Source organism: Elgaria multicarinata, chromosome 15 (genome assembly GCF_023053635.1).
Source record: "Elgaria multicarinata webbii isolate HBS135686 ecotype San Diego chromosome 15, rElgMul1.1.pri, whole genome shotgun sequence".
In the NCBI taxonomy this organism is placed as follows: Eukaryota; Metazoa; Chordata; class Lepidosauria; order Squamata; family Anguidae; genus Elgaria; species Elgaria multicarinata.
The window spans coordinates 10,937,062-10,948,351 of NC_086185.1; the positions used below are offsets into that span (position 1 = coordinate 10,937,062).

An 11,290-nucleotide genomic window follows, 5' to 3' on the forward strand; every position below is an offset into this window, starting at 1 on the left:
ATATTAACCGAGGAGTTTGGTGCGTCTTTCTGCGTTTGGGGGGAAAAAACCATGGCGGAACCACTAGAGTTTGAAGATCCTGCGCAGTTGGAGCGGTATAAGAGGTAAAGGAAGCACAACGTTTGGGGAAAGCTGGATTAGTCTCTGTTAGTTGCAAAAGAAATTCAGGATGCATTGAAAATTGATGGAGGAAAGAAATAAGAGGGGTTGAAAACTCTAACCTGCCAGTAACTTGGCTCTAAAAACCAATATTCAGCTCTGCTAGGACTAGGATTGCTATGTTCCCTTTATCTCTGCCCTAAAAAGCACCCTGCTTGTGTTCCCATCAAGTGCTGGAGTTATTTGCATAATTCTACCTCTGACACCATGTTGTGCTCAGGTAGATTAAAGTCAAGCATTGGCACAAAATGTCACCTGTGAAATTGGTGGCTTTGCTGATAATTTCGGTGAAAACATACAGTTTCTCCCCTATTCCTAATTGTGAAGAACATGGGGAGATGGCTATGGCTTCTCTTGCAAGGTTGTTCTAAAAGGCTGTTAGCTTTCCTTCAAGGCAGCTGGCTGGTAATGAGAAGATGGATTCCAGCTAAGTTTGTGAGAACACCCACCCCCAAGAGGGAGGGGGAAGTCAGAGGAGCAGGTTACTTTTGGATTGGTGGAACAGTCACCCCCACCAGCTGGAGCTGTGGCCGTAAGATCAGGACATCAGGAAAAACTTCCTGACTGTTAGAGCAGTATGACAATGGAACCAATGACCTAGGGAGGTTGTGGGCTCTCCCACACTAGAGGCCTTCAATAGGCAGCCGGACAACCACCTGTCAGGGATGCTTTGAGGTGGATTCCTGCGTTAAGCAGGGGGTTGGACTAGATGGCCTTATAGGCCCCTTCCAATTCTATGATTCTATGAAAGCTGAGTTAGCAACCTGAAGCCTTTGTCTCCTATTCCTCCTACCCCCATGCTGTTGTGGGTGCCATTGTCTGGCTCGAGAAGAGGCCCCTGTTCTAGTTAGGATACAGGTAGCCAGGTCTTTGTTGTTTTCTTGCTTCCAGTTGCCCTGGGGAACAGCTTGTCTGTGTTATTAAGTTCTACAGCCTTTTAATGACTTCATTGCCTCGCTGCTATGCCTGTTCTTATTTTACCTTTTTCCAATTTCCCCTCTTTCTACCCTCCCTCTCCCCTTTCAAATTTATTACTTTGCTTAAAGCCTTAATTCTTTTAATAATAAACTGTTTTAAGCCTTACTTTCGGTGTGGTAATCTCCGGGGCATTACTGGCGCTAAATCCAATGTTGGCTGGCAGGGAATAGGTGGGTGACTGGGCTGTCAGGTGGTTGACCCCTAAGCCTACCTTGCAGGGGGTGCACAGGGCTGCATCTCCTTCACGCTAATTAGCGGTTACTATTTGTGAGTAAAAAAGTATTTGGTGTATAAGGACACGATCCTATACATGTTTAGAAGAAAAATGTTCTACAACGCCGAGCATTCGCAATCAACTATGTGTGATAGAGCATGCTTTCCTTTTAAACCTCACACCTTGTGCCTGCCTTTGCTTAGCAGTATCTTTGTAGGATGATAAAACACCACAGTGTGGGAAGTCCTCTTTGTGATTCTGCCCTTTTAGAAAAGGACTTCCTTTTTATTTTGTTCAGTAATTATTCATAGCTTCTGCCTGAGAACATAATCAGGCCCTATTTTCTGATTTATCATGAATGTAAATCCCATTGGCGTAGCAGGAGTTGTATCCAATGTTAGTCTACCTTAAATCTCATTTATTTCAATGGGTCTACTCTAAGTAAGAGGGACTTGTTTACCTAAATGCTATTATGCTTTTTGTGAAGTATTGATTTGTAATATGTTGTGAACCGCTTCAGGATTTTTAAAACGCAAAGCGGTATATAAAAGTTCTAAAATGGCTAAGACTTACATTGGATACAATCCAATGTGCATCCAGTGCTCATGTATTTTCTGCAGTAAAAGAAAAGACAGAAGAAACGTTTGATGGTGGCACAATCCTCGCCTTGGAGAGCTCAACCCAGCCTCCTCTCTCTTTCTGTTTTTTTATCAAGCGTTAAAAGTCTTTTTAATTCTGCAGGCTTTCCATAATGAATTTCTGCTGTTTTTCTGCTGTTTTATTTGCGTTTTTAATACAGCTGGGTTTTTAAAATCAGTCTCCAATATTTGAATTTTTTATTGTTATATTTGTGATTTTTGCAAGCCACATTGGATTTAATTTTTTTAAGCGGGGCATAAACTATAAAGCATAGTGAGTGTTGGAGGCATGCGATGTGCCTTAAGCGCCTGTCCTTTAAAAACTCTGACCTTGAGTTGCTGTTGTTGGGTATTTCTGACTTGGTGAACTGCATTATATTTTACAGATTCGTGTCCCAAGCAAAGCAGGAGGCCAAAAATGGGAATCTGGAAGAATCCATCAAGCTGTTTAGACAGGCTCTGGAAATCCGTCCAAGTGACAAGCTGACGATGAATATAAAGAAGCTGGAGGAGGCATTGGCTTCTCTAGCTCTGGAACAGGAGGAGGATGGCTTTGTGGATGTGTGTCAGAGCGGTCTAATGCTGTACGGAGACATGTATGATAAGCTATTTGACCATCAGAGAGAAGGGATCGCCTTCTTGTATAGCTTATACCGGGATGGAAGGAAAGGTGGCATTTTGGCAGATGATATGGGACTGGGGAAAACCGTTCAGATCATTGCTTTCCTCTCGGGCATGTTTGACGCGGAACTCGTCCAGTCTGTGTTGCTAATTATGCCAACCACCCTTGTTAGCAACTGGATGAAAGAGTTTGCCAGCTGGACTCCAGGTCTGCGAGTGAAAGCCTTTCACGGGGCCTGCAAAACTGAGCGCAACCGAAATCTAGAGCGGATCCAGAGGAGGAACGGCGTCCTCCTCACGACTTACCAGATGCTCCTCAACAATTGGCAGCAGGTCTCCAGCTTTGGGGGAAAGGAGTTCATTTGGGACTACGTCATCCTTGATGAAGCCCATAAAATTAAAACTCCGTCTGCCAAAACCACGAAATCCGTGCATGCCATCCCTTCCAGAAACCGCATCCTCCTCACAGGGACGCCAGTCCAGAACAACCTAAAAGAACTGTGGGCTCTCTTTGACTTTGCTTGCCAAGGTTCGCTTCTAGGCACGATGAAGACCTTCAAGATGGAATACGAAAACCCTATCACGAGAGCTAGGGCGAAGGATGCAACCCCGGGAGAGAAGGCGCTGGGGCTTAAGATCTCTGAAAACCTGATGTCCATCATCAAGCCATATTTCCTAAGACGGAGTAAAGACGAGCTACAGAAGAAAGTCAAGCATGAACTTAAAAACAATCTCTTTCGAGATCAAAGTAAGGATGTTGCTCCTGCAATGCCTTCTCTTCCCAGAAAAAATGACTTCATTGTCTGGCTATACTTAACACCCATACAAGAAGAAATATATCGGAACTTTCTGTCTTTGGATCATATCAAGGAGTTGCTGATGACTACAAGGTCCCCATTGGCTGAGCTGAATGTCCTGAAGAAGCTCTGCGATCACCCCAGGCTGTTGTCGGCACGCGCATGTAGCCAGCTGGGTCTGGAAACATCCAATTATAATGAGCTGGATGGCGGTGGAAACGATGCCGTTGAGGTTTTGAGCATGAAAAGAAGCATTGAACATATTTCTGATGAGATACTGATGGAGGAGTCTGGAAAGCTGTGCTTCCTCGTGGCCTTGCTGGAGAGATTGCAAGAGGAGGGGCACAGAACGCTGGTCTTTTCCCAGTCATTAAAAATGCTGGATATTATAGAGCGTCTCTTAACTCACAGGCGCTTTAAGATCATGCGCATCGATGGAACGGTGACTCATTTGGTGGAACGAGAGAAGAGGATCACTGTTTTTCAGAAGAACAGAGACTACTCCATCTTTTTGCTTACCACCCAAGTTGGTGGGATCGGTATAACGTTAACTGCTGCTACCAGGGTGGTGATTTTTGATCCTAGCTGGAATCCAGCTACAGACGCTCAAGCTGTCGATAGAGCATACAGAATTGGGCAGAAAGAGAATGTTGTAATTTACCGGCTAATTACCTGTGGGACAGTGGAAGAGAAAATCTATAGAAGACAAGTCTTTAAGGACTCGCTAATACGTCAAAGCACGGGAGACAATAAGAACCCTTACAGATATTTCACTCAGCAAGAATTAAGAGAGCTCTTTACACTGGGAGATACTCGAAGCTCTGCAACACAGCGCCAGTTGCAGTCCTTGCATGCCACCCAAAGGAAGACAGATACTGAGCTAGATGAACACATTGCATACATCCACTCGTTGGACATATTTGGCATTTCAGACCATGACTTGATGTATACACAAGAAACGGTTCACGAAGATGAAGCAGAGGATGAAGAAGCCCACAGGTACATCGAGCATAGGGTACAGAAAGCCCAAGAACTGGTACAACTAGAATCACAGCTGAAAGACCAAATGACGGCAAACATCAGAAACACGACTGAAGGAGCATGGCTGAGAGAAATGGAATCGTCCTCCCAGCCAAAGAAAAAACCACCAAAGCTTTCTCCAAGGTATGCTCCTATCCCGCCTATATCTGTTGAAGCCATAAACAACGATGAACTTATCAATCTTGTAACTGACGACGACAGCGATGAATGTGACATCATCAATGTGAGCTCTAGAATAACAAGTCTAGTTATTGAGGATGTGGATGATGAACGAATTCTTCAGAATATTTCTAATATGGATACGTCACCCTCCAAGAATGAAGAACGCAAACCTGCGAGGATTCAAGAAGATGGTCAGAAACATGAACTGAGCCCTGGGTCCCCTTTCCCTCGCGCTTGTACTTTATCTAACAAGGAAAACTTCAGTCCTGTATCCAAAGTGATGTCCTCTGATCCACTTGGGGAGGGTGAGGATGATGAACAAATGATTGGGAACATATCTAATATGGATACTTCGTTCTCCAAGAACAAAGAACACGTGCCAGTAAGGATGGAAGAATATGGGCCGAAACATGATCTAAGCACCGGATCTCCTTTCCCTCAAACTCACTCGTTACCTAATAAGGATTGTAGCCCTGAATCCAATGTGATCACCGAGCATTCACCTGCTGAGGCAAACAGCGTGTTTAATGATGTCCAAATGGCACCACTGCAGCAGTCATTTGAATATGTTCCTGATGAGGACAAGCAACAAACCAAAACTAAAATGTCTCTCGATGAGCCTACAAGCTCCCTCAGGGAGGCATGTGAAATTAACAAGTCAGAAGCTGCGTCGCCATTTCAGCTGCAGGCCAGTAAAATGTCAGGGTGCAGCATAGGGCAGACATCCGGGATGAGTGAAATTATACCGGAGAATGAATGCCTCTCTAGTTCTTCCCCATACCAGGCTAATTTCAATCTTGTCTTAGATGAGTCTGAGAATGGACTGGAAGAGGTCTCAAAAAAAGGAATGTCACTGGAGGATACTGAAGATGAAGGATTTCAGCTAAGACTGGACAGTCACGGTACCTCTGTCTCTCACTCTTGGATAAGAGAAAACGGAGGCAACAGAAGCCTTCAGGCTAGCAGAAGTATAATGGGATCTATGATTGTGGATAGTTCTAATGCAGCACGTGAGGTTTCGAAGGATGAGAGTGAGGTTTCTTTTATTCATAAAAAGAAAACAGTAAGAAGAATTGTTTCAGATGACGAGGAAGAAGAGGAGGATGACAGTGAGCATATAAAACTGTCTGCTTCAAACAATCCGGATGGAATTTGTATGTCAACACCAAAGTCTAACAGGCTCATGGCCAATATTCTCTTCTCTCCAAGGATAAAAGTTAGTGGAAGAAGATCTACCGCTTCTAGAAGGTCCCTTGTTGACATGGTTTGGGATCAGGTGGAGGACATGGAGGACGTGGTGGAAACTGCCAGCGGCATGTCTCTGGGAAGTCCTTTTCAGAAGGACTTTGAAAGAAAGCTATCCCAGGATTCCAGTGGCCAAGAATCGGAGGTGGAAGAGGAGCCGTCAGGTGAAACACTAGATTCTAAGGACAAATCCAGCTACTTTCATGATGCAGACTCTTATCAGGATGACCTTTCTTTTTGATGGAGCAGTGACATGGAAAGGGCAAATCCTTACTGTTCCAAAACAACTAAACCACTCACAGTTTTCTGGAAGAAAATATAACAGCATGAATGTTCCTTATCTACAGGCTGGCTTAGAGCAGGGGTGGCAGCCTTTAACCCTCCAGATGTTTTGGCTTACAACTCCCATCACCCTTAGCTAACATGGTGAGGGATGATGGGAGTTCTTGGCCAAAATATTTAGATGCCCACATGTTACACATCTAGTTTTTTAGCTGTTTCTACTATTTGAGGGAGGAGAAAGAATGTGGAAGAAATGTTAAACATAACTACGTTTTCAATTATTCACAGATATGTTGAAGAGCGTCAAATGGTTGGGGTGGAGGATTGTTTATTGTTTTGTTCTTGTGTAATTTTACTGAATTGATATCTTAATTTCAAAAGCAAGTAATCAGTTTGGACGTCTGGAAAGAGCAATCTCCTGCTCCAGTAGATGGGGAGAGAGAAAAGCAGGGTTGCAGAAAGAGAGGAAAAAGGGCGGGGTGTGTGTGTGTCCCTGTCCCTGTCCCCTTTTGGCTCTGCTCCTGCCCACACTTTCGCTTCAGCCCCACTTGACCAGAATGTGACCCTCAACAGACAAGAAGCATCCTCATTCCTGCTATAGCCACTTACTTGGGGGTGAGCCCCACTGAACCAAATGAGATTTATTTTTGAGTAGACGTATATAGGATTGTGCTGCTAGCCCTGTAACCCAGGGGTGAAGAAATCAGTGGCCATCCAGATGTTGGACTCAACTCCCATCAGTCCCAGCCAGTGAGGCCAATAGTCAGGAATGATGGATTTTAACAAGATCTCTTGGGGGTGCATGCATTGCATAACCCCCACCTTAATGGATTGCAATAAGTGTTGCTTTGGTACCAGAGAAAGGGTGTGCAAATGTTTAATAAATATTTTAAATAGCAACACTCAAATAGCAGGAAATCTGATATACTTTCAGTGCCTCTGCAAAATCTCTTTTTTTCTTCTCCATATAAAATCTCATTTCCTTCTTTTAATATGAGAGCTTCCATTCCTTTGGCTATGTCTCAGACACTGGGGAAAAAATGCGAAAAGGTTTTGAAAACATCTTGGCTTTCCTGTGAATGGGGAAAAAACACTACAGCAGCCTCCCACCATCTGATTTTCTCCAGGTACTTTGGACTACAGTATGGCTGGTTGGGGGATGCTGGGAATTGTAGTCCAACATATCAGGTGAGCCCCTGGTTGGGGGATGCACTACCACAGGGATACGTTTGTAGCAAACCCTTGTCCAATAAAATGCAGAAATGTATTTTTATGCATTTGTCCCATTTCGAAGGCTGTGAGACGCCGTCCACATAGTCCTTTAAAGAGATTCCTTAGCACTGGTATGCAATCCCACCTTTGATCCCATTTCCCCCCATCCAAGAAACCTCTGTGGGTCAATAGCTCAAGCCCCCAAAACATGTATGCTTCTTTGTAAAAAGAAAGAAAAAAGAATGCCACCCAATCCTGGCTAGAGAGTATCTCCTTTCTTTTGAAATTATAAATATAGAACTGACTAAGGTTACTGCTGTCCCTGGTTGGACTGACTCATACCTTGCTGACGACATCCCTCAAAAGAGGTACATGTGCTTTGACGTCATTGGAAGTCACACAGCTGCATGCCTGTCAGGACTGATTGATTTTCCAGTCCATCCCAGAGAGAGATGGCCAGGGCTCGATTCTCCTCTGGCTTTAGCATCAGCGTATCTTTATTGATTTCACATGATTTATATTTATACAGGTAATGAAGTTAGTGTGCTGTAGTGCCATAGTTTTCAGACTTCCTTTTCACCTCTGACCTCCAGCCTACAACACCGGGGCCATTTCTGAAAATAATTTCTCATAAATGTGTCAGGATCGTCAGTGGGGTCCACTCCAGACCTGAAAGCTGCGATGGAATTTTGCTCCTTAAGGCACTGAGGGTTGAAAATCGCATTCCACCCCCTTCCAGGATCAGGTAGTTTTATTGGTTCTGTCTTGTTCTAGCTCTCTTCTATCCCTCTCCTCTCTCCACACACACACTTGACTGAACTTATCTATCTATACAAAATTTGTCTTCCTTTTAGCAGACTTTAGCCTGATCCTCACATCAAGTGAAGCATCTTCTGAGTGGCATGGTAGTTTTTGTATAGAGGGAGTTATGCATGTGACAGCGTTCAACGATGTTCTCCCTTACTTGCAACCTGAAGTGGTACAATCTAAGCAGATCTCCACCACATGCTCTTTTCCCAGGTGTGTTAATTGGCACTGAACAAGAGAGAAAATGAAGTCTAAAATCCAGTTGGAACCAGTTACCTAGAGAGGTTGTGGGCTCTCCCGCACTACAGGCATTCAAGAGGCAGCTGGACAGCCATCTGTCAGGGATGCTTTCAGGTGGATTCCTGGATTGAGCAGGGGATTGGACTTGATGGCCTTATAGGCCCCTTCCAACTCTACTATTCTATGAACAGAGTAGTCAACGAGATGCTTGAGGGAAGTCTATGATGGGCCAGCCCTGTTTCCCTCTTCATCTACCCCCTCTCCCAGCAACTGGTAACTGGGCAAATTCTATCTCTGAATTCAGAGTTTCCATTTAGGTATCATGGCCAAGCTCCGCTGACAAACTCCTTTGCCATAAATTGGTCTAATCCACTTTTAAAGCCGTCTCCGTCTGCGGCCGTCACCATATAATAAGGCAGCAAATTTGGTCAATTAATTATGTCTTGTATCAGGAGGCCCTTTCTCCAGTCTGTCCCGAATCTGCAGCCCATCAGTTTCATTCGGTGGCACCAAGTTCTATTAAATGAGAGGGAGGAAATCCACTTTCTCTGTGTCACACCTAATTTTATAATCCTGTGTCTGCAGTGAGACTCCGGTTCAACCCATGTTACAGCCAGTGTGGTGTAATGGTGAAGGTGTTGGACTGGGAGTCGGGAGATCTGGGTTCTAGTCCCCCACTTCATGCATTCTTCAGGCAGGGGGAGGAAGCCCTGGCTCTGATAATGAGCAGGCTGCCAGGCCAACACAAATAGCTCCAATTTCTGCTCTCGGCTGGCCTTGATATCTACCAGCCTCGAGCACAGCACCAACAGCCTTTAACCCTGGGAACCAGCATAGCTACCAGCCCCCATCATCTCAACAAACAGAACAACACTCTAGACATGGGCAAGAGAACTAGTGCACCCCTGACTCCTCCATGTGTAATAATCTGCATTTCCACTACAGCCAGTCATAACAGTAATTTATAGTATGGGATCATATAGAGCCAACAACTTGACATTCTCCAGGAGTTGATGAGGCCTGTGTGCATTGGTAGCCCCCAGCCCACCCCTGGCACTGATGCCAACCTTTGGGTGGGGGTTGCCAGAAGCAACTGACTAGATGGCCATAAAGTAGATTTCCAGATATTTTGGACTTCAACTCCCAGCATTCCTGACCATTGGCTATGCTGGCAGGGACTTCTGGGAGTTGAAGCCCAAACATCTAGAGATCTACCTTCTGCCCACTCCTGCTGTAAGCAGCACTTTGTTCCAAGTGCTTTGGATTGGATTCAGATTTAGTCATAGAATCATAGAATAGCAGAGTTGGAAGGGGCCTACAAGGCCATCGAGTCCAACCCCCTGCTCATTGCAGGAATCCACCCTAAAGCATCCCTGACAGATGCTTGTCCAGCTGCCTCTTGAAGGCCTCTAGTGTGGGAGAGCCCACAACCTCCCTAGGTAACTGGTTCCATTGTTTTACTGCTCTAACAATCGGGAAGTTTTTCCTGATGTCCAGCTGGAATCTGGCTTCCATTAACTTGAGCCCATTATTCTGTGTCCTGCACTCTGGGAGGATGGAGAAGAGATCCTGGCCTTCCTCTGTGTGACAACCTTTTAAGTATTTGAAGAGTGCTATCACGTCTCCCCTCAATCCCCTCATAGTTAGAGTAGACCAAGTTTCACCAAGCTGGTGCCTTCCAGATGTGCTGAGTACAACTGCCAGCATGCATGGAGGGCATCAGGTTAGAGAGGGCTGGAATAGATGTATTAAAATCAATGGGACTTCAGTGAGTCATGACCAACTTAACCCCATTGATCTCAAGGTATGTTATTTGCACCTGGCTCTGGTTAGTAGATCTAACTCAGGATAGGGTTGCTCAAGAGCAGGGATGGGTGGACAGGTGGCTTTCTCCAGGTGTTATCAACTCCCATCATCTCTTACTATTGGCTATGCTGGCCACAGCTGATTAGAATTGCACTCTAACGGCATTGACAGGGTCACAGGTTGTCCACTGCTAGGTACCTCCCTAGGTAACTGATTCCATTGTTGTACTGTTCTAACAATGAGGAAGTTTTTTCTGATGTCCAGCCGGAATCTGGCTTCCTGTAACTTGAGCCCATTATTCCGTGTCCTGCACTCTAGGAGGATCGAGAAGAGATCCTGGCCCTCCTCTGTGTGACAACCTTTTAAGTATTTGAAGAGTGCTATCATGTCTCCCCACAATTCAAAGTATAGCTGTGGGATGAGAGTGAGGTCCTCCTGGCCTGGGAAAGAGATTGACAGGGAGGCACAATGGGAAGAGACTCCCAGGATTAGCAATGAGAGTGTTTATGCCCTGGAAATAGCCTGTATCAACGCATTTTAAACAAACCACTACCACATTTGCAGTGTCATTGTATGCATGTTTATGTGGGACTCAGTCCCACTGTGTTCAACAGAACTTCCTCCCAGGAATCTGAAATAAGACCCCAGCTTTATTTTGTGCTGTATTGATTCAGCACTTCTTGAACTCAGTTCTCAAGTTAAAGCAATCTGAAATGAAGAGAAACCAATCATGCTAGTTCACACTGGCCGGTGTCTCCTGACCGACCCCGGCAAGGAGAAAGGCATGTGTTAATTGGGCTCTCGAATAACACTAGGCAAGGATGTGGGTTTGTTTAATTGAGATCGATCCCATTAGTGAGGCAGAAGGGTTGACCAAATGACCTTTTGAGGCTGGTTCCAGCCAAGTGGTTTATTTGGCCAACTTATTAGTCACTTTTCTGCTTAAAGTAAATTCTCAAAGTGATTTCTCCCATTTCAAGGGGGGGGGGAATCCCACAAGACAATGTAAAATACAAAAGCATAAACTATAAGTTATGAGAATGCAGCTAGACAGCAGCAGTTATAATTTAATAACCAGGAAGGTGGGT

General features: G+C 44.9%; 1 protein-coding gene across 1 annotated transcript; it reads left to right on the forward strand.

Moving 5' to 3' along the window:
• Positions 1-2,382: 2,382 nt before the first annotated feature.
• Positions 2,383-6,238, forward strand: LOC134409124 (DNA excision repair protein ERCC-6-like). The gene has a single exon (XM_063141704.1). The coding sequence runs from the start codon at positions 2,479-2,481 to the stop codon at positions 6,094-6,096; it is 3,618 nt and encodes a 1,205-aa protein (XP_062997774.1). The 5' UTR covers positions 2,383-2,478; the 3' UTR covers positions 6,097-6,238.
• Positions 6,239-11,290: the final 5,052 nt, after the last annotated feature.

What these genes read in the sequence shown, in the direction of transcription:
- LOC134409124 (XM_063141704.1), top strand. Translation starts at nt 2,479, where the DNA reads ATGAATATAAAGAAGCTGGAGGAGGCATTGGCTTCTCTAGCTCTGGAA.